Here is a 21460-nt window from a genome sequence, read left to right on the forward strand (position 1 = left end):
TACCGCGAACACAACCACGGACATATGCAACATACCTAAATTACCCTAAAGGAAATATTGATAACGGAAAACCTTAGAATGACGTATTATATTGCGGTATGTGTAATGGAATGCAGGATGCCGGATAGGTTATATGACACATCGATATTATGTGCATATTGGCTAGCAGTGCAGTGGTTGGCTGGTTAAACACCAAACATGAATTAGATACCGTTTAAGATTACGTCATCAATTATAGATTCACACAGAGTAAACTGGATAATTAAAAAAAGCAACTTTTATTTAAGGGGATATACTTAAGTATTTAAAGTAGCATAAAATGATTGAATCATTAATGTTGAAACTTAGAATGAAATAACAAGGAGTAGGCCCTTTATTGGCATTTTTTTTAATTCTCGTTATCATAACAATAGGTAATAGATATGACGTTACGTAGCGATTGAGTGCGATGCAATATCGAGATCGCATCTCAGACAAGACGTAACATATAACTCAGCGCATTTTTACGTCTGTAAATTATGGTTTTACGATCGAAAATCATTTTTATGTTTTCGGAGGAATTTAATATCACGCCCGCTATGCTCGGCACATTCGCTCTTTTATTGCGCTGTAATTTTATTGTTTTCTCAATTTTTATTAACTATCAACCACATACTCTGATTTATGTTATAGTAGAACAGTATATTTTCAGTTCAAAGAGGCAAAATAGATTGAACAATTTTATTATAATATTGTTGAAGTTTTAAAACAATATAAATTAATACCACTTAATACCCAGACACATTGTTACAAAGGAAATACCTACTTTCATAATAGAAAATTACCTATTTCTAAACGTTGAATGCACACGACTCGCATCTTTTATAAATTCTTTTAAAGGAAGCATAGTTTTAAAGCTTTGCGGTTAATTCACTCTTTATAGAAACAACACAACACCCTTACTCCTTGATTCAAAACACTACCTTTGTTTCGCAACGGTATCCCTCTTTGTACTGGATTAGTAATTTTATCCTTTCGAAATGGATTTTTATTAAATAAATAAGCTTTTGCGCAGACTTCCTTGAAGTATTTATTCCTTAGAATCGTATAGTAGATACTACCTACTTATCTAAATACATGTATATACATTAATACTTTTTATGTCCAAAAAAATATGCAGACGCACAATTAGTCATCGATTTTTCGTGAATTGCACGAGCGAGCACACCGCTAATTCGGGTAACATTTTGAAGTCCTGGTAACTCGAAAATATTTTTGGAATAGAAAACTTGCCAAACGTACCAGAGTACCAATATTCACGCTTCGGTCAGCAGTCACTACATATCAATTGTAAAATTACATTTTATGGCTAATAGGTAACGAAAAAAAGTGTTGGCCTTTGAGAATATCACACTAAGCAATATTGGTAGAAAATTGGTTCTGATTAATTTCGTTTACGGATAATGACGGTACTTCAGTACCCGATAATATTTTGAACTCTACTGGACTATAACCACGATCGACACAGTAAGAATTAATAATGATAACGGACTGGTTACCAGGCAGGGAAAATGTATCTATAAAATATGTAATTATTATACTCACACTTATTGAAATAGTTCGGAGCGTACTTCTGGACTTTCTACCTTAGGAACAGCCACGTTAGTGTCTTTATATTAAACGCTAGTCAACGAGATCAGTGAAACATATTTTTTCGAAAAAAAATTTACTAGATTAAAAAAACATAGTAAGAAGTGCTGTATTTAAATATGTATGAAATTAAATGCGGCAAAAAAATGTCGCTTAAGTCAATTAGCCTTTTACCCGTTTATATGTATATTGTTTTTACATTGTTAATTTAATATGCTTCGATATTCATAATATTATGATTATCGAAGCATATTAAATTAACGGCAATAGCTCTATTGATAAGGCGCTAGTCCATAAATAATATTGAGTTCCGCATATATCATAACAGACTATAGAGTACAAGGCGATAGATTTAGCGTAACTGCTTCGGTGGCGTAGTTGTAATTGTACATGATAAAAGTACGACTACCGCGCTGAAGTCCTGGGTCGGGCCAAAATAATTGTGACTGGGTTTTTCTATTTCAAAAATTACTCAGTCACAGCTCGGAGTCAGGATGTTGGCGGTGTGATACCCCCGTGCCTCGGAAAGCACGTAAAGCCGTTGGTCCTGCCCCTGATCTCTCTCCGGTAATGTCTGCTTGCCGTATCACCGAACTATGAGAGTGAAGGAACAGAGATTGCACCTGTGTATTTTGCACACACTTGTGCACTATAATATATCCTGCGTACCTGGCTGATCCCCGTTGAGATTGGCTGCCGTGGTCGAAATTCGGCTAGGAGGATGTAGGTTTAGCATAAGTATCTAAGTTTGGATATTAGATGGTATCACCGCATTGGCTTTAGACGCTTATCATATGGCGATCGGCTTGTTATTCTCGACATTAGTATTAATAGAATACAAGTATTAAAAAACAGGGCACTATAAAAATAATTGAATTAAAAACAAATGTTTTTAAACTCTTTCGATAAGGATATCGCGCCAAATATAACGAAGTTTTACGATAGAAATTAATTAAATAAATATACCCGATAGTCACACCTTTCATTCTGATCCTAGAAACAATTCTTATGGTATAGGTGCTATGAACTAATATGCGGCACTATCGACCCAACGAGATTTATGCTGAAATCACCGGACTTACTGTAAATTAGGTACCAATTTAATTTACTACTTTTTTTTTATCCAACTCGGAGAACTAAGCAAAGAAGCTTTTGGATGTAATCAGCATGGCTCTTAATTCAACGTCTCTAGATGTTCTAGTACCGAGTCAAACAGATTGTAAAATCGATTTAGACAAGTACATTGAAGAGCCGAACTACCGTGTAAAGCAGAAATAAATTGAACTTTTCGGCGTATTAAGAAAAAGCAATAGTATTGTTTCGTATTTTATTTAATTCCAATAATGCTTGTATAATTCTATGATTAAGATTATATTTTTAATAAAATTGATGGATCTGTATCTACCACATAATCCGATCGCACTTTAAGCAGGGACAAGTGCTGCCACCTCGAACGTGCATTGCGCACTTTCTATTCATTAAAATTTATTTGGTAAATTAGGTTTTTCAATATATGACTCATTTCTCTATCATATTATACACATACATGACCAATCAAATTCAAATTCTTTCCTTCCTGTCTACTCTCCGAATCGAATAAAAAGAAAGACCAACATGCAAGAAAAGGCGAATGCGATTGTATGAAACACACATCTCATTTCCGATCCACTTTAGTAGAAAATCACTTTATCACTATCTACCGATTTCACACTTTACATAGTCGATTTTATGAAATCGCTTTGTAGGAAATGCATCGCATTATTTTAGTTTGTGTTCAAAAATGTCAAGATAAACGTCAGTTACTTAGCAACAGTTACTACGCCAAATAAACATGCAATCGTGCCAATTTGCATCAGATAATCAACCGTACAATATAATTTATTTATACACATTAATTAATCTTGATTTACTTGTATTTTGAAGTTATACGTTTATTCCACAATGGACACCAACAAAACAGTCGGTATCGCTCCAAGTCCGGAATGTGTAAGAGGTGTCGTAGCGTGTCAGTGCGAATTGGGTCGAGAAAAAATACTCACTGCCCCACCTTACAAACGCGTGTCTTCACCACCAGCTGATGATAGCAAGACTCGACACCAAACCGCACCATGTGCGAGGGATCCGGAGCAATACAAATGCCCCATTAGCCACATTTTAATAACATTCAAATCGCCATTACAACCCAACGACGTGTTCAACAAGGTCTTCCCAGCAAATACGCCAGTCAAATTTGTGAAACGAAAATTAGCCAAATTACTCTGTGTATCTAACAGTAATCTTTTATTAACAAAGAATCGAACAGTTTTGAAAGAAACAAGTGTCTTGTCTGATCTGAAAACCGATGCTCTAGGTAATCTTAATATTGATGTGTTCACGAAGGATTCAGAAGAGTTTAATTTGTCCGCAATACCCAAAGAGTCCTATGTCCACGAACTTCTCCATGCAGTTATACCGAAAAAGAAAAGCATGCCATTTATAGCAATCAAGTTTCAAGTTCGAAATCAAAACGGAACGTTTACTCGCTCGTATCATTCCATAATGAAAGTGCATGAAATTAAAAAGAATTTAGCTGGACTTTTTGAAGTAGATCCTGACAATCTGGTACTGCTGAGAGGGGAGCAACCCTTGAAGGATCGAATGGCTCTTTTGGATTTAGACTATGACAAGTATGGAATAGTGGATGTAGATCTACTAACGAAGAACAACGAGAAGTTAAACTTAGAAAAGCTATACAAAGAGATACCAATTAATGATGTTTTAAGTGTAACGGTGCCGTTTGGTAGTACCGTGAGACAAGTAAATGTTGAAATATTTTCAGAACTTATTGAAAAGCCTTATTTAGGCGGTTACAGAAATGTACAAACAGGTTCAAAATTTTATACAGTAAACACAATTACAACTTTTTAGAATGTATTCAATTAATATTTGTGTTAATGATTGATTTCAGGTGTGGTGTATCATCATGCCTTTACTCAAACACCGCAAAAAACCGAAAAGTTACCGCCTGAAAAGAAAAATTGCAGAGACACTCAAACTGCACAAGAACGCGAAAAAATTTATGTGAGTAATATTAAACTTACATTCCTCAACAATTCGTTTATTTCCGATTACATTACATTTTAGTTGTAATGGCGCTGAGTCACCGACTGCGTATAAGTCGAAGTCGCTATAACATGCGTCCTGAAGTTAAATAATCCACCTACAATTAGAAAAAATATCTATCAGTCACAAAACAGAATATGTTGAACTAACTAACTAACTAACTACTAATATGTACCAATACATAAAGAATACTTTAAATTTTATTAACTTTTAATTTCATTTCAGGATACAGCCTATAGCCGGGCTACACAAATGAATACAGTTCATGCGTATATTCCAAACGTGACGGATGTTATAATTGTGCCGAAACCATACGAAACCTACGAGGAAATGATAAGACGTCTTAACCATGATCACTATGCCTCGATAATACAACGAGCCTTCAAGCATCATCAGTTCAGACAGAAAGTTGAAAAATGGTTGAAGTCGTGTTTGTAAGTTTTGAACGTATGGATTAGTACTCGACAGTAAATATTGTTTATTGATCTATAGAAGGACAATCGGTAAATCAACAAAAACGTCACATGGGACTAAACGTAACGCTCTACAAATTGAAAGTTACAGGATCATTTCCTTTTAAAACTCTATGCGTGTAATATTTACTGAAGAGTATTATATTTTCTTAGAAGTCAATGATTTATCTTTATTGCATAAAATATTAATTGCAGGGAGAAAATAGCAAGAATGAAGGAGGAGGAACGATTGGAAAGAGATGCTATGGAGAGACGTCTGCGTAGGGATTTAGTAACTAAAACATTTCCAAAAACACGCGAAGACTTTGATCAGCTGTATGCCATGGTGATTGTTACTATATTAATGTCGTGTAGTCTTACTCTCACTTATGCTTTATACTATTTATAGTTATACATTTATTATAGACTTATAATTACTTTCGAATATTATAAATGTAAAAATGTTTGGAATTTTTGTTAGTAGTAAACGCTGAAACAGCTGAACATATTTGATGAAATGTTACACATATATAAATCATGCCCTGGATTAGCAAACGCTACTTTAATCCTAGTAATTTGCTCTCAGAGGAAATAATAGATTTTTTTAAATCCACTTTTAGGAATTTACGCATTATCGTATAGAATACGTGTCAAATAAGTTAACGTTTACGTATTTCTCAGTAGTTGTTTAACAATAGTATACTTTAAAAAAAGAAAACAAATTCTTCAGCCGATTTCCACACATTTCATGTTTGCCGTTACAACGGTTACTTCATCTACTATTAAAAAAAATTCTTGGGCGCAATCTCAGAGTCGCAATGTTCACGTTGCCGTATTTTAGTTCCAAATTAATGATCACTGGGGCGCTGTTAAAATTTCCATACAAAAATTTCCTTAGTTGCGTTAACCGTACGATAGCGTGTAAATTCGTGATTGGAGTACAGAGATTTTAAATAGATGGCGTTGGAGTCGTAGCGATGGTGCTACAAATAGCTACAGTATTTTAAGGATTTTGGTAGCAGGAAAGGCTTTTCATGCGGGTGAAGCCGCTAGAAAAACCTGGTATTTGATTAGAAGCTTTATTACTTCGCCTACTAAAATTTTGTATAGTAGTTATACACTACCAATTTCGTAATCACATCGATGAATATTTTTGGTAGAGATTTTAATCTAACAGCGGAAAATTTCTAAGTAAGTATTTTTACTTCTAGGTTGATCGATGGAAACACGCTGAAATAGCAAGAATATCTCAGTTACACTCAAAAGGTCCTAAGATTGCGGAGTTTACGTTGCTATTAGACAAGGAGGTAGAGCTGCTCAGATGTATTGAAGCTTACCGAGTCAAAGTAAAAGATGATAGTCGCAAGACCAAAGAAAAACAATTTCTAGACGAAATATCTAAACCCGTCACATGGTACGGACGTGACGGAAAATTAATATTAATGGAAACGGTGGAGATACAGAAGGCTAGGAAGCTAAGAGAACTTTATAGTTCTTTTCTGAGGGACGATATGGAGGTTAAAGAACGATTGGAACTTCTTGTTGATATGAAATTCGCATTGCAAGAATTCAGTCATCCGTTAGCAGACGAAATAATATCACTTTTAGACAGAGAATGTGATCTTGTTGTGCGTCGCTGCAATGACTATCAACTTGAATTCTTGCGACAAAGAGTGGCCGCCAGTGTGTTTCAATTAATAAAAACATCTGAATTGAATTCTGGCGTCACTAAGTCTAAAGATATACGAGATTACAGAAAGATGCAGAATAGCAGATTGCACTTCTGCGAACTGTGCCATCAAGTGAAACCTTATTCAGAATTTCCATTGAATGCAAAAATGAGTGGTTTTCTCGTATGCATGTCGTGTTCCTGGAAGGATGTGACGGAACGTAGCTGGATAGACATGACACCGTACAGATTTATCCTTCGAGCCGTGCAGCGCGATGAACGACGTCGGAAGTGTTGGGGGTCGCTGGCCTTCGTGCTTCAGGAGAAGGATATATTCTTCATCGTGGAGAAACTATGGCATTCTCACTCGGCAATAAGCGAGTGCAGCGACATTACTGAACTCCGTCTCTGCAGGTGGTATGTTACTGAGGACTGGTCGCCGTGGAACTGTTTCTTGGTCACGGTACAAGAGATGAAGGCACATTTAAAGCTCGAACATCCTGAGGAAGTGTATGACGAGGAACTTGTTCAGAAGGTCCATAACAAACACAAATTAGCCAAAGCTAACTTCGAGCAGTTAATGTCTGTGAACAAACGGTTCACGGAGACAGGCGACTGGCAAGGAATTCGCGCTCCGGCTGTTGCTAGAGAAGATGCAGTAGAGAAATTAATATTTTGAACACGCTTTTAATCAAAGAATAATGAAACAATACAATAGTCTTGCACTCTATTTGCGACTTAAGTTCGTTTACAATTAGTGCTAAATTTTATGTCACGTTCAAGAAATAGTAGGTACATCTTACGGCCTATGTGGTAATGTATAGTTACATAGTTATTATTTATTGATTAATCTTGGAATATGTTCGTAGTATTTCACCACTTCAAATCGAGCCACATCTTCGCCGCGGTGCAAAAATCCCGTGGTTAGATTCTTAAATATTTTTTTTTCTAGTCTTACATTGTAGATGCCGTACCTATTATAGTATGTTTAGAATACACAGTCGCCCAATTTTTAAATTCTACAACGGCGTTTTGAATCATTTTCTAATGCAGATGGCAGATTGGCTAATTAGTAGCTTTAACGAATGTGACCGAGGTCGTTGTTTCAACCGTGGATAGGTAAAGATAACGGCGTTGTTACACTGAAAAATCGCGCCTCACTGTGAGAACGCTTGCAATGCACCAGTGTGATCAGGCCTTTATCTTTACTTCACCAATCATAAACAGGCCGTAATATCAACTTTTGGTAGTTAGTTTTAGCTTAGCTGCGAGTTATAGGGTTATTTACATATTTTAATTTATTTATCGTTAAATATTGTATAAAAATTGTTGAAAATTAAAGATTTACTCCTTACTTTTGTTCATTTATCTCTTAATTTTAGACACGGGCAAGAGGGTATAAAAAAAGAAAATAATTTTAAACTGTCTTCTTTTTAATAATTACACGTAATACTTTATAACATAATTACACGTTAGATATACAATAATAATTTCTCCAGATATCAAACTTTCGCAATAATACATTAAAACAACATAATAAATTCAAAACACGGGCATGACAAAAAGACGAAATTCCATAAAACTACACTTAGATAATACATATTGTATATATATAGCAATAAATTACGTAAATATAATTTAGAAAATATTCACTGCTGTACAATAAACAGAATGATACCCTAGTCTTTTAAAATTGTAAGAGTCGTACAATTCAAAAATAATTACACAAGTCTCTAAGAGCTATCAGATGGGCTGTATCAAGTATTCCTCTTAATAAATCGTAAATCCAAGTCTAAATCTCAAATGCGAACAGAATCTAGATTTTTCTACCTACATAACAAGTGCTGATAAAAATATCCTATCATTCATACACATTTACAACACTAACAAATTTCTCGCTTCAGGGCGGACCGAAGTCGCGTGGTTAGCGTAACTTAATACCAATTTAAAATAAACACACACATTTGTTCTCCGATAAAAACAATACCGACTTTTTAACCGAATTAAGTAGTATATGTGCCCGAACTACTCGCCGACATAATCTCGTTAATGTTAATGGACCACCGTGTGAAAAAAGTGTTTAGCTAATAAAGTCACGCTAGGAAAACTCATTTATTCACCACCTAGTTCTACCGATAACCAGATAAGTCATACATTGTCATTTATTAAGCCTAAGCGTTCTCTCGACTGTTGGAAATTAACTAAGTTAATGTCCACACAAGATGCGTCACTTGTAGTAAACATGTTCTTGTGGATTTACAACAAAACACTTTGTTTACTAGTAAGTCGAGGTCACCCCGAGTAACCAAACCAGTCTGGACATTATTAACTGTCTTATTTATTGAACGGAAATTGTAATGTCGCTAGCTATATTTTATTTACAATAAAGAATTGTGCCTCAATATAACAATACTCTAACATTTGTTACTCTCTCGAAACATTATAATACAAAAAAGTGCAGACACCATATTCACATAAAAGAATACAATTTCTATTATACACTTACTTGACTATCTTTGCACTTTCATATTGCCAGGTCAGTGGCTTAAACTCGGAATATATAAATTTTATTTTCGAAGACACATAACCCATATTATATAATGAAAGTATCGTCTAAGACTCAGAGTAATATTTACAGTATAGAAGAGGGAAGAGATACATTGTACAAAGGTACAAATCACACGCAACGATTTTCTCACACGTGACATTTACCCACCTACAATTACTTTATATACTATTACACATGGCATGTCTATTGCTTCGATTGTTCACAAGTTATAGTAATCCAGTTAATGGTTTCATTTATATGTACAGGCCTTAATGAGAAACCATATTTTTACAAACTACAGAACACTCAAACAAAACTTACACAGACAGACGCTCCAGTTGCCAGTACCGTTGCAGTTCATATTCAAAAACAAATGCCGATCTGCATACACAAAAAATATTGACATGAAAAACCCATTTGACTCAATCCCCCAATGATTTAAATACATTGAGTGCAAATTGTTTAAAATAAAGAGTGACGAATCAAACTTAGCATTTATAACTATCAGTTCAACTACAAGAGCTAAAGCTGCCTCTGTTTCAGTGATATCCGTCAACCTCCATGGAGGACGAGAGCCGGTCCGAGCTGGAGGAGTTGTAGCTGTTGATGCTGTAGTTGAGGTTGCTGAGCGACATGTCCTGCGGCACGTCGGAGGGCGGGGTGTGGTAGTAGGGCGCGGCGTAGGGCGCCGGCGCGGGCTCGGGGGTGGGCGCCGGCGCGGGGGCGCTGTGGGGCGCGGCGCTGTCCTTGTCGCTGTTCTCCATGAACTCGATGATGCGCTGCGTGGACTTCACGTGCGCCACTATCGCCGCTTCCGCCTGTGGATCACATGACAAAACATTCACGTGTAAAAATGCCATTGTGATCACGATTCATTGAAATAAAAAAAGACAATAATTCAATATCTTATTAGGATTTTAAAAATTATTCGACTATATGTTAAGTTATTATCGATCTTTTTTTGCATCTGCTGTATATTGATTTTGGATATAAAAAAGACCGGTGGCAGTCTTATGACCGTAATTACGTTAATGTTTAGTACCAAGTTTTTAAGCAATATATAAAATTAATGCTATATGCATCATCTATCCAACATGTACTGTGCAATAAATTAGTATTGAGACTGAATGCACAGGATATAGTTTGTTTGTGGTATACTCACGGAGGCGGTGAGCGCCAGGAAGTTGTAGTACTTGCGCAGCGTGGGCAGCAGCGGCTGGTAGGTCGGCAGGCGCGCGCGCACCGCCGCCGCCGCGCCCGCGCACGCCGCGTGCCCCACCACCAGCGCCGTGTACGCGCCCACCATCGTGTGCTCCATGTGCGCGCCCGCGCGCGCCAGCACTGCACCACACAACACATTACCTCTCTCCACTATCAGCAAAATGACTGCTTCGGTGGCGTGCTTATAATGCATAGCTTTTGCCCGCGGCTCCGCCCGCGTTACAAAGTTTTTCGGGTTAAAGTATTCCGTTATAAAAGTCGCGCTATATATTTTCCCGGGAGCCTATGTTCTTCCCAGGGTCTCAAACTGTCTCCATACCAAATTTCATCTTAATTTGTTGGGTAGTTTTTGAGTTTAACACGTTCAGGCAGTCGGATGCAGCGGAGGACTTTATTTTATAATATATTTTTGTAGGACTTTTTAAGAGGAACAATCCCATCATACATCTTTGTTGCATAACTTTAACTGTTTACGCAGCGCACGCAACGGAAGCTCTCAAAACTAATAAATTTTCCCTGTTTTTGCAACATGTTTCATTACTGCTTCGCTCCTATTGGTCATAGCTTGATGATATATAGCCTATAGCATTTCAAAAACAAAGTGCTATCCAACACAAAAATATTTTTTCAGTTCGATCTGATAGTTCCTGAGATTATCCATTACTGCTCCGCTCCTATTGATAATTCGCACTTTATTAATAATTCCGGCGCTGCATTACAGTATATTATGTCGGACTAGAAACCACGTTTGATACAGAGATTGATTCGAATTTTGTTTTGGGTCTCAGTAGTTTCCTATAATAACTTGAAGAGTTTACTTACGTTTAGCAACAGTTTCGTCGATATCATCTTGTGATTGTTTCTTTTTGTCTGTTTCATTCTCAGATTCCTTCTCGCCATCTAATAAAGCGTCCGTGTTTTCTTCCGCCCGTCTGTAATTATTTTTATATTAAAGCTACTTAATACTATTTAGTAAAAATAGATCGAACTTCATTTTAATTTCAAAATAAGATATTTTTTTATAATAAACCCCCGACGCAACAATAGGGGTGCAATAAGTTTAAAGTGTGTGACTGTATATATGTCTGTACCTTCGTAGCTCCCAATACCAATAAGGACCGATTTCAATGAGATTTATTTTAATTGTAAGCTGATGTGATCGAGATGGTTCTTAACTATAATTTATGATGATTGTGAAGTGAACCGACAATGACAATAAAACCTACCCAAAAAAAAATAAAAATCAAAACTTTAAATAACCCTTGACACAAAATCTCTAGAAAATAAATAAATAAAGTAAGTCAAAATATTTCTAGGTGCTTATAATAAAGTTAAAGGATGTAATTTTTTTTTAGTTTCCTCATAGGAGGTTTTTTCTGATAGGGGTTATAATTTTTTTATACTATGTAAACAATATGTATTTTAGACAAAAAAAATATTATGCCATTTACCTCGCCAAGTCTTCTCGTTTATAAAATAGATCCACAAGGAGATCAATTGCAGACACACTTCTGGATACATCTTCTTCATTATCCACACGAATTCTTATATTTAGCAGTCTTTCTGTGTTCAGTTCATTGTTTTGCACTAAGTTTATGAGCAAGAGCAAAACCTGCACAAACAAAACAACACTATTTAATTGATTTGATATAAAAAAAATATATCTGTTATCTAGCAAGTAATAATATGTCAAACCTTATTTTTATTTTTGTTATGACTTGTTTATAAACACTTTAGTTAGTGAACATAATATGTTATTAGTAAATGCAGAAACTGTGACATAGGTTTTTATTGGGTCTTGGACTTTAACATAGGCTTATTTTTAAACCCAGAAAAGTCGATAGTGAGACTTTAATTAGTACACTAATAATTACCAATATTACAATAAACATTACAAAAGAAATCACAATGCCAAATAATAAATAAAATCTTTCTAATAAGTGATTGAAATGTTGAGTGTGAACTTACACAAACACTGAACTCAAAGTTTCTGTTGTCAGGTATGAAGTTATCTTGATTATAGAGAATTATAAGACAGGTCTCCATGACGGATTGCTGCTCACCGACCACTTGTGCTCCAACTGATGCTGCAATAAGTTATAAAATCAATATTATTATGATTAAAAACTTATTTATGAAGTCATGTGAACTATTATAAACCTTTACTTTTTTTAAGTATAATAAGTCACATAATGATTGTACAATGTGATGAAAGTCTAATTTTTAAACATTGAAATCAAGAACTCCACATCATAAACATGTAACATGAAAATTAAATACTACCTTGAAGGAAAATTCTGAGATTAAAATTATTAGCACTCCCTAACACCTATTTTCATTGACATTAACTGCCAATTTCCTCACAGAACCTCGTCTTGACTGAAATATACCACAAAAACAACATGTAACTTGAAAAATTAAATATTTTTCTTTATTTAAAAATGGGTGAAGCCTTTGTTTTGTGGCAACTTTTATGAGTTTTACTTTAGTAATGTAGGTGTGTAAAATGTGAGGTTGACGAAATGAATGTGTGAAAATGTATAATATAGTACTAACTGGTGCTGCCGAAGGAGTGCGAGAGGTTGACCAGCACTTTGACGGCGGGCAGCGCCGCGTCCAGCAGCGCCGCGCGCTCCCGCGGCCGAGCCGGCGCGCGCGCCGCCGCGCAGCACCGCCGCAGCAGCGCCGCCAGCGTCTGCGCCGCGCCGCCGCACTCGTTGATTAGGTACATCTGGTTGTCTTCGTTCTGCTGCGTCACCTGACACACACACGAATTCTTGCAGGTACGTTACGATTCATTCCAGACTGGGATAACATTTATATTTACAGAAAATACTTCATAGTGTTCTCACTTCAAGTTATTACTGAACATTTTCGTTGTAAAAAAAAAACCAGTAATATTTTAGAGGTATGCCTATCTTCATACTGGATAATGATATGACTCACCTTTTATCATTTTACTTTAAAGTCCAATGCAAAACATAAAACTAAGGTCACAAGTATCTATATATATATAATTTCGCAAATTTAGACTAATGATGATTCGAGTTGATGTGAAAATTTTCGGCATTAGACTTACATTCTCGAGCACGCGCATGCAGCGGTCAGCGGTGCGCAGGAGTCGCAGCTGCGCGGTGTCGACGGCATCGTCGTCGGCGTGTGCGCCGGCGCCGATGTCGGCGTGGGGGTCGGCGAGCGCGGTGTTGCACTCGCGGATGGTGCGCACGATGTGTTCGACGCCGCCGAGCACGCGCAGCTCCTCCTTGAACCACTCGCCCGCGCGCTTCGACGTCAAGGACAGCAGCGTCTCCATCGCCAGGTGACCCACCTAGTAATTGAAAAATAGGCCTAATATTAACAATATCTTATTATATTAGATTTTTCATTACAAATGAATAGTAATAATATGATCCAGATTTAGTATATAATATTGCATTCGTATTTGAGAAATTTATATTTTTACCGTAATATTATCTAAGTCCAAATGTTGTGCTTTTCCTTGACTTTTGATTTCAGCACATAATTCTCGTACTCTTTCCTGTGTTTTAGTAAGCTGCGCTGATGTCAGACCACAATCATCTAAAGCATTTCTGCAAAAATATTTTTATATAAAAACATGCATGCATTCCGGCAATGTACATATTTTAAATTGGACAGAAATGCTGACATTGGCACAATTAGCAACTTCTGTTATAAATAAATATATAAACAGCAAACAAAATATATTACAACAAAATGTTTTAAAAAATGTAACACACATTTTGTAATACAATAAACTTTGGACATTTAAACAGCCATAATTTTTTTTATAAAACTGCAAGCAGAAAATTTGTCTAACCAAAATGTACAACAGAATTAGTTAGTGCAATTAACTTCATTAGAATATTGTTTTTAAACATTAAAATGACCCCTACAAGCTAAATAGTAAGATTTACTCACTTATGTGACACATCTGATTCGAGAAGATTTAACATGAGTTCCAGTGACTCACGATCCAGATCCATATTCAGTCTATCTTGTGACAGCACAAACATAACTGTTGCCGTGCACAGTCCAAGGCTCTGAAGCAAAAAATAATAACCATCATCTATCATCCATAAACTATGCAGCCCCAAATATAATAAAAGTATTTTTTTATGTATCACTATTATTATACTTACCTTATGGTAAGCATAAATAACTTTACAGAAACTTATAATATCTTGGGAAGTATTTATCCTCAGGTACTTTCTTGCACAAGAAAATGTTTTTTAACTATTGGTTCATCAAGTTGTAATTGGCAACTAATTCCTCTGATATTGATAGTGTTAAAGCCACTAAGGGATACTATTTTGGGCCCATTTATGGTCTAACGCGCGCAGCACCGCCATCTAGTTATTTTCCTAAATAATTTCAATTTACTCACTAGTTCCAGTGGTCAAACATAACCTCAAAAACTGCCTTTGTGATATGAAGTGTGAAAGTCTTATTTCACATACTATGAAGTGGATAAACAACACGATCTAGGAGCTGGCAATGACCTCATTATAAAATGATAATTAATAATTATCTTCAAATACTTTTTATATCTTAATTTCATTGAATGTGGAAGTATTATAAATTTTCCGAATCACTCGCGATTTTTTATACCTTTAAAAACTCCTACATTTGTGTCTATTAACAAGCATTAACAATAAATGAATTCCTATTTATAATTGAAATATAAATGTATAGTAAGTATGGTACTCTATAAGTTAACTAGTGACACAAGGCTTATATTTATAAATATTACTACATACTTGCTTTATTATATATATATATAACTACTATACCTGATCATTGGTGGCATCATGCAACGCACTAAAGAATTTCTGCACAGTGCCATGCGCGCGCAAATGCATTCGGAACGCTGGCGCGGTACACTTGCTCGCGAGAGTAATAGCAGATAAACAACGTGTCGACATTGGATTATTATCCTGTAAACAAAGTAACAAGGTTAACCAATCAGAACATATTATTGAGGCATTCACATAATTATTATGTAAAAAGTTTTTAAAAGTATTACCTGTAATGCATCTAAAAGGTATTCCACATCGTCATTGAACTCTTGGAACTCTCCAATTTCTTGTATCTGATGAGCTTTTTTCACATTTCGGACAACAGTATAGAACTGAAAAAGATACATCATTTTAATATTTTTTTAGCCATTCCCTAACTAGATCAGTTTTATAACTTTGATTTATTTATTACTGCAATCTTCTTAATCATAGATAACTTATAATAACAATTATAATTGCTTCACTGTGGGAAAGCATGACGGATGTCAAGTTCATTGCCATTGTGTTTTACAACATACTAACTGTATGAGCTAATCAGTTATTTCATTTATTAGAAGTGAGATGAAGTGTTTTATAGGCTGTTAATATACCCACTATCACCCATGAACATTGACTATGGTCTTTAGCAGGGACATTCAAGTTACCGTCTCAATACTGATTGTTGATATTTTAATATCTTAACCAAGGCATGATTGTTACATCACCGATGAAGCTGAGAGTGACAACCAAGCAATATTTCATTGCAACAGGTTAATTTTATACATCTTACCTGACACCCAGAATGGCCCATATCTTAAAATCTCAATCCAAAATTTTTACTAGATCAGCTAAGACTAATATAAATTTTCACATGAGCATATCATGGGTTAATTCTACTACTTTGAAACAGGGTCATATTACATGTAGGGACATAAAATATATATGGAAAGTTTTTACATGTACCCAACAGACCAATTAACAAGTTGATGTAAGTAGACAGAATTAAGATGTGACAGTATGAATACCTCTTTAGCCTCCTTAGCACACTTTACACTAGTATAAGGTTTAACTGCATCAGCCGATTCCAAGTCATCCATTATAGGGTCTGGCTCTGTATCTTGTGACCCTAGTTAGTTCCTCTGGTGCTTGTATGGTTGGAATCCTCACTTCAGAATTTTCTTGGGGTTCTGGCCTTGGAGTCTCATTACCTTTCTGTAATACATAAATACTTTTACGTGACATATACACAAAACAAAAGATTGCAGAAAATAATGCAACATTGTTAAAATACAGATTCTAAAATCATCTTATGAAATATATTAAATAAATTATTTTAATAGTGCCAATAAGGTAAAAGTAAAGTATAGGTAGTATCTATTAAACCACTTACATCATTTGCCCACTCATGTCTGTACAAATGACGCCTTTTCCTTGCAGGCAGAGGGGAAGGATTATCATTCACCAGGGATTTACTTTTGAATATTGATCCTTTCTTTTTAGTTATAACCAATTTCACACTTGGTTTATCATCAATATGTTCTTCTGTTTCACCTACATGGTGAGGGGACTTAAATAAATTGTCTTGGGAATTTTTCTGTGGTTCTTCTTCATAATTTTCATTAGGACAACTATTATAGGCGGAATCTGAAGAGTGTGTTCCAGTCTGGGAGTAGCTTGGAGTATCATTAGTATTGAGTACTTGAGCAGTATCAATAACCATGTCTTGACTATCTTGTCCTTGAGAGTCAATATTCTGATCTGGAATATTTTCTGGAATAATGTCCTGCCCATGATCAGGACTAACATTTTTATTTTGTTTATGCTTTTGTTTTTTATGAGGTTTTTTAGGTACTTCATTTGTAATTTTATTTTCATTAACGCCAGAAAGAATATCTACCAAATCACTGTTTTCTGTTTGATTACAATTATTTTCCTCTGCATTATTTGAATCCTGCACTGTGGGTGTAACAGGAGGTTCTGGAAGAATTTCTTGTTTCTTCTTTTTTATTTTAGCTTCCCTCTTTAAGTCACCAACTGTTTTGATTCCATATTTACTGGAGGTACCTGTTGTTAGTACATCCAGATAATCATCATTTTCACTGTAATTGATATTTGGCCTGTTTCTTCTAGATCTACCACTGGAACTTTCTGGTGGTTTAGGTTCTGGTGGAGTTTCATTTGGTTGTACTTCAAGTCTTGGAGATTTAGCTGCTGGCCCGGTAGAGTCAAGTTTTGCCAATTGGGATTCAATGTCATCTTCTATTGCAGATTTACTTTTAGGTTCTTTTTCATTTTCCTCTATTGGGGATGCAAGTGTTTTGTAAAGTTCATATGCTTGAGATCCTGGCAATGGTGAAGTTGGTTTCTTTGAAACATCATCTTCAGAGTTCTTGTGATGTCTTTTATGAGATTTGTGATCCTTTTTCTCTTTTTTCTTTTCCTTTTTAGCATCATGATTCAAACCTGGACACTTTATAGTGATTTTTAATCCTTCATGCTTTGGTGAACATATTGTTTCCATTGAAGGACTCTTCTTATGATCTGAACCAACATCTGAATGAGTGTCTAAAGATGAATGTCTATCAGAATTAGGGGATGTGAAACCTTCATTAGAGTCTGTACTGACTATTCTAGATGTTCCTTTTGATATCCTGAGGACTATGGGTGGTGGTTTACGTTCTTCATTAGCCTCTTTACTGGTTGAGGGGCTGGCAACTTCATTTTTTACAGGAGGTGGAGTTGCTGCTAATGAGCTTCGTTTAGGTGATGCAATTTTCGGTGATGATGTGCCAGTTGTTCCTGGTAAAGTATCATAGTGGCTTGTAAAATCTGGTATGGGACTATTACTACCATCCTCAGCATAATTTATCACTTTATTACGATTGCGAACCAAATAACGTTTATTTGGTGGTTGAGTATTTGGTGCTTGTACTTCCTCCTTCTTTGATGCTTTTGTAGCAACAGTACTTTTCTTTGACTTAGTCTTATCAGAACCACGCCATGGTATTTCAGGGGATGATGAATCTCGAGTGTAACCTCTTGCTCTTTTATTCTTCTTTTCTTTGCTATTAGATGAGTGGTCTGGTGATAATGGTGCGGCAGGTACAGGTGGGGCATATGTTATTTGAGGAACTGGTGGGTAAAGTTCAGCGTTGCGGGATTTGAAAAATTTCTTAGGTTTTGGAGGTGGTTGTTCAGTTTCAACAGCAGGAACTGTCAGGGGGCTGTTCTGATCTTGAACAGGTTTCTTGAGTATGTTATTTGAATATGCTGAAAAGTAACACATTAGTTTTAACAATTGCCAAATAAAAACCGAATTAATTCGAATGTATGTCACTATAAGACAACATCATCTAGTCACACATAATTATACACATTTACCTTTCACTAATATGTATTATAGTATAAATCTTAAATACAATCAAATAGATGACGAGAATAAATCATTGTTCAATTTCAAGGTGACTATTGCAACTACGAATGATACGGTGAATGTGCTTACCGTAGGGCGCACTCCTGATAGACGTGAAGCTAGTGATGCCCCATTTGCCGACGGTGCCCGCCGAGCGCGCCGCTGTCGGGCAATTGCTATTCTCTCGGAAGAGTGCACTGTCCAGCGGCACTGCCACACTACCACCTCTGCCTCTGCCCCAGCGCGACATGCTGATAATTTCATCAAAAAACGATGACACCTGCACCGACTCGATAAATCAACCGCTTGTCAAATGTCAGAGCCAGTAGCACATGCCGTCCGTAGGCTTTTATTTCACGACCTTTAAAATCCTATCACTTGTTACTATCACTCGTCAAACTGTAATTTATCTCATTGAAATGAAAACACAATCCATAAAGATAACACACCCGCCATTTTTACAGGACTGAAGTACTTTTTCCAGAGACACACTCTAAAATGTCGTCAATCCACACGGCGCGTGTCAAAATATTACGATATCCATTATAATATCCAGTTCTCTTGGAACATGTGAGGTAGATAAATAAAGTGAATTTTAACATTAATAATGACAAATAGGGCACAAACTGCGATGTTGTCATCTCATAACACAAAAGACGCCATATTAGCCAAACAAGAAATATTTTAATGCAGCCAATGGGAACACGAGAAACGCGCAATTGGCCATAGAGTATAGATTTTGGTTACTATTGTTCATGCGTCAATTTGACAATAAAACGATAGAATAATTTATTTTACCTTATTTTTGATTATGAATTTTTCGGGTGTAATATAATATTTTTATTATATTTCATTATAATTACTTATATCGATATTGCTCAATGATTTTTTTATAAGCGTTATCCTAAATCTATGGATTGACAAAAAATATAAAAACTTGACAATTGGTGTCACTCTATGGTAAACCAATATTGTGTTCCGATGTTTTAATTTTTGTCGAATATCGATAAAATAAAGTTAACAACTCCCAATTCCTTTATTGATAGTAATAGTCGAAGTGGCTATCACTTTTGTTTTAGTTGTAACGTTTGTAATGTGGCTATTCTTATAGCAATAACTTCACCCGTTGATTTTACTTTTATAAATTATGAAGAAACTAGGTAGAACTGGTTATGGCTTTTCATCAGATTGGTGGATGACAAAAATTGCGGGCGCGCAGCACATTTTAGACAGTAATAGTCAACGAATGAATTTTGACATGGAATTATTACTGTTAGACACACAAAACATAAACGAAACCCGTTACAACAATAAATTTAAAAAGACCTATTTCCAACGAATTTACAGGAAAAGGGGTGTATACTATATGCTATTCTGCAAACGAATGAAAACGAATGCCAAAAATTTCTTCTTACCTGCGAATGTCAAGACTTACATTAAACTAGTTGTTGAATGTGATATAAAAATATTTATGACATAAAGGCACAAACCTGTGAGAACCAATTTCATTTGAAAGAAAGGGTTGTCATAAAAGAGTTTACAAAATCACGGTGCGTACCCACGCGACGGCGTGTTCGCTGCTCGCTCGCGGGGCGCTCGCTTTGCAATTAAATCACTTACAATTCACAAGTGTGATACTTGGCCACATTGACAGCAGTAACAAATATTATGTATTTTTTTAGTGTTCTTCATTAACAATAACATTCAAAGTTAGAATTATTATACAAATCCGAAAAAGCATGATAACGATATATTATGAATCGTTTTATAAAGATATCTTATAACTGCATAAATGTAACTAAGCGTATGGCTGGCTGCTATTGTTGGCTTTAATTGTGACTGGTAATATTTTTTTCTCATTTTAAAAGATTAAATACTGCTGGCCGTCGCGCCTGCATGAAAGAACTATTCCGGGATAAGAGTTTCACTGTATACTTTTTCGGGATAAAAAATATATTAATAATAATATATTAATTTTATATTATAATTTTCGAGAGTAAGTATGTACTATCAGTACGTACGCGTATTTTAAAATTTCATTCAATTTATTTGGCGGTTTTTACGATACCTATTTTGTATTTACCATTCATAGCTAGTAAGTTAATATCATATAACATCAATTTTTATTATCTTACATAAAATAAAAAATAGATAATATTTATTATATAAGTATATGAAACTATCGACTGTCATGCGAGTAGCACAACACTACCAGTTTTGCTTGAATAGGCGGGAAATTTTCAAATCTGTTGTGGTGAAGAAATGTATTTCTAACGACCGCTTCTAAGTATTAATGGTAGACAGTGAGTTTTTAGTTATCAATGCTATATTATACAAAATACCTATAATACTTATAGTCTTACTTTTAATAATATTATTATAGTCGTAGGTATCGTAATATTATGGTACTTAGAGGTATCAGTACTGAACATAGCCTGATACTGGGGTTACGGGTACCAAAATTTATTCTTTTAAATGCACACCATACACACCTCCAGGTTAACTAAAACATACGTCAGTTGGTACTTATCTTTGAAGTAAGACATACACATATATGTATAACATAAAATTAACAAATTTATTTTTCTTATAACATAAAATTTAAGTCACTTAATAAGTATGTACCTACTT

At 35.4% G+C, this 21460-nt stretch overlaps 2 protein-coding genes across 2 annotated transcripts; one reads left to right on the forward strand and one right to left on the reverse strand.

Moving 5' to 3' along the window:
- Positions 1-3408: 3408 nt before the first annotated feature.
- Positions 3409-8206, forward strand: LOC115444328 (IQ and ubiquitin-like domain-containing protein). Its single transcript, XM_030170071.2, has 5 exons — positions 3409-4495; positions 4577-4689; positions 4957-5165; positions 5400-5529; positions 6395-8206. The coding sequence occupies exons 1-5, from the start codon at positions 3571-3573 to the stop codon at positions 7529-7531; spliced, it is 2514 nt and encodes an 837-aa protein (XP_030025931.2). The 5' UTR covers positions 3409-3570; the 3' UTR covers positions 7532-8206.
- Positions 8207-8267: 61 nt separating this feature from the next.
- Positions 8268-19527, reverse strand: LOC115444318 (protein wings apart-like). The gene is given in 15 exon segments (XM_037440972.1): positions 8268-10218; positions 10563-10741; positions 11444-11553; positions 12073-12233; positions 12590-12708; positions 13178-13379; positions 13701-13949; positions 14085-14211; positions 14561-14682; positions 15433-15576; positions 15666-15770; positions 16443-16524; positions 16526-16629; positions 16808-18687; positions 18920-19527. Coding segments are annotated over 15 exon segments (4023 nt in total). The 5' UTR covers positions 19080-19527; the 3' UTR covers positions 8268-9939.
- Between the last annotated feature and the right edge of the window lie 1933 nt (positions 19528-21460).

The sequence above is a fragment of the Manduca sexta genome, chromosome 21 (assembly GCF_014839805.1).
Source record: "Manduca sexta isolate Smith_Timp_Sample1 chromosome 21, JHU_Msex_v1.0, whole genome shotgun sequence".
Classification (NCBI taxonomy): Eukaryota; Metazoa; Arthropoda; class Insecta; order Lepidoptera; family Sphingidae; genus Manduca; species Manduca sexta.

Coding starts and splice junctions, on each gene's coding strand:
- LOC115444328 (XM_030170071.2), top strand. CDS start 3,571: ATGGACACCAACAAAACAGTCGGTATCGCTCCAAGTCCGGAATGTGTA. Junction 4,496..4,576: donor TTACAGAAATGTACAAACAG/GTTCAAAATTTT, acceptor GATTGATTTCAG/GTGTGGTGTATCATCATGCC. Junction 5,166..5,399: donor AAATGGTTGAAGTCGTGTTT/GTAAGTTTTGAA, acceptor TATTAATTGCAG/GGAGAAAATAGCAAGAATGA.